General features: G+C 46.1%; 1 protein-coding gene across 1 annotated transcript in view; it reads left to right on the forward strand.

Annotated features, from left to right (window-relative positions):
• LOC108799499 (vomeronasal type-2 receptor 26-like) overlaps window positions 1-1,253 on the forward strand; it is a 15,847-nt gene extending 14,594 nt beyond the window's left edge. The window contains exon 4 of the mRNA XM_018571362.1: window positions 355-1,253. Coding sequence (XP_018426864.1) covers window positions 355-1,253 — 899 coding nt within the window. The remainder of the gene's footprint in view (window positions 1-354) is intronic.
• Window positions 1,254-2,641: the final 1,388 nt, after the last annotated feature.

Genomic DNA, 2,641 nt, shown 5'->3' on the forward strand with positions numbered 1-2,641 from the left:
TGTAAAAGTTCATCAAAAAATTAAATAAAAATAAAATATTTTAAACAATTTTAAAAAGTTCGGCCCGACATTTTTTCTCTCATTTCGGTTACGTTCCGGTTTTAAAAATCTCATTTCGGTGCACCTCTAATTATGATTTCTTTTTCTGTGCATTAATCATTTGTTAAAGGAGAACTATGAGGGGGGAGGGGCTTTTCACTCCTCCTCATAGTTCTAGCCGACCTGTGACAATGAGACTGTCACAGGTCGGCTCAGTAGATCGGGAGGTGAGCGAAGAGATACCAGCATTATAGAACCCCATAGGAAAAGCCTTAACCCCATAGTTCTCCTTTAATTCCCCTTTTTTCATTTCAGACAGTGACAGCTGCTTCAGGTGTCCTGATGATGAGTGGCCCGATGAGAAGAAGGTGCAATGTATCCCCAAAACATACGATTATCTGTCCTACAAAAATGATGTTTTGGTTTTAATTTTTTCGTCGACATCTTTAGCGTTTGCAGCTGTGACTTTATTTGTATTTGGAAACTTTATCTATTACTGGGACTCTCCAGTAGTGAAAGCCAATAACCGGACTGTGAGCATCATTCTCCTGGCCTCCATCTTGCTGAGCTTCCTCTGTGTCTTCTTGTTCCTCGGACGTCCTGTGGATATAACCTGCATGATGAGGCAGATGTCATTTGGGGTCTTCTTCTCCATCACTGTCTCTTGTGTTCTGGCCAAGACTGTCACAGTCTGCATTGCCTTCAAAGCCACCAAACCTGGGAGCTACTGGAGGAAGTGGGTGGGAGAGAAGATTTCTAATTCTGTTGTCATAATCTGCTCCTCTGTCCAAGTTCTGATTTGTGTTATTTGGTTGTCAGTGTCTCCTCCCTACCAAGAGTATGACATGCACTCCTCTCCTGGGAAGATCATCATTCGGTGTAATGAAGGGTCAGTTATCGGGTTCTACTCTGTGTTGGGTTATATGGGGCTTCTGGCAGCTGTGAGTTTTGTTCTGGCTTTCATGGTGAGGACATTACCGGACAGTTTTAATGAGGCCAAGTACATCACCTTCAGCATGCTGGTGTTCTGCAGTGTCTGGATTGCCATGATCCCGGCCTATCTGAGCACCAGAGGGAAGTATCTGGTGGCTGTGGAGATATTCGCCATACTGGCCTCCAGTGCTGGATTGTTGGGTTGTATATTTTCCCCTAAATGTTATATTATGCTTTTCAAACCTGAGCTAAACACAAAAATAAATATTTATAGAAAATAAATCTGTATAATTCTTTAGTCTATGAAGAGATTACATCATCTTTTGGGATTGGCCCTTTTAAGGGGAATCCAGGTATGTTTCATTAGTTATTGATCTGTAAAGGCTTTGGCTATTCATGGATACATTTTGGTAATTATGAGTTGAGCTTTGTGAAACCGGCATCCTACATGGGCTGCTACACTGGCAGCTTACCGGGAATTGTTTTACTGATGTATCAGAAGGAATTGTAAATGCCTAAATCTCACACCGGTCAAGTATCCCAGTCAATAAATCTAAAACCGCATCATCAGGGAGGTCACATTCCTGATACTGGATGTTCTGCAACATGGGACATCTTTGGAGGAGCAAGCTTGTAGTTCAGCAGGTTCCTCGAAATGGAACTATTGATTTGGGGTGGACTGAACCTCTATTTACAGTAGGTAAAAGAAAGGCTGATGTTATGTTATGGACTAAAGACTCATCTCTTCAGGGAAGCCTATCCCACCTGTAGGTAGGAGCAGTACGGCCAATGGCCACTAGATGCCCCCATGGGGCCCTAGAGATAGATGTAGCTCTGGCCTGGGGAGACTCTGTGTCTCAGGAGAGCTGATTTATAGGGGGCGCCCGAGAGGGGAAAAGGAGAGTTCATTACAGGAGAGCAGAATTCTAAGACTGTATGCAGAGTCTCCGGAGGGAGACTGTTCCCTAAATATAGGCTGGTCCATGGGAAGGACAGGACCAGGCCTAGGACTATGTAGAGCTATAGATATTCCCCAGTTTCCCCTGGAGGGGGAAACCCACCGAGCTAGGACTGACAAGGATGGGATTCCGGAAAATAGTGAGGAGCTGTAAGACTGACGATATTGGCCAGTGGGCCTCTGGCCGAAGTAAGTCGTGGACTCTGGGCTGTTCTTCTCTCTCTCTAATCTGTATCACCATGCAACTATCAAGAGATGTGCCATCATCCCACTCGGGGGTGGCTGAAATGCATGCTTATTGTCATGTTCATCCTTTTCAAGTAAAACCAAGAAAAGACTGTGTGGACTGGTTCTTCTCCCTCCAACCTCTGACAAGGTGGGGTTCTCCCGGAGTGTGATGTTGGACTGTATCGTGGCTGTAACCACCCTGAGGAGGGTAGGTGTGTGTAGCGCTCACCCCCTAAGGAGCCGCTGAATAACCGGATATTTCTATCCCCCTGCACCAATGTACCGCCAAATGTGAAATGGATGTAGTCTTCTAATGCCTCCGGCAGGACATTTCGGATCGTCTAGGGGCCGTCTAGGGTCATCTAGGGTACCTGGCAAGGATCTCAGTCAGCTCCGTCGGCTCCACTCACTCAGCTGGGCAGGCTGGATTACTCCGGTGGCCGGTTCAGCCACGCGACTAGGCCTCAGTTCGGGCGCTCGAAC

Source organism: Nanorana parkeri, unplaced genomic scaffold (assembly GCF_000935625.1).
Source record: "Nanorana parkeri isolate BGI_ZX_2015 unplaced genomic scaffold, ASM93562v1 scaffold1743, whole genome shotgun sequence".
NCBI lineage: Eukaryota > Metazoa > Chordata > Amphibia > Anura > Dicroglossidae > Nanorana > Nanorana parkeri.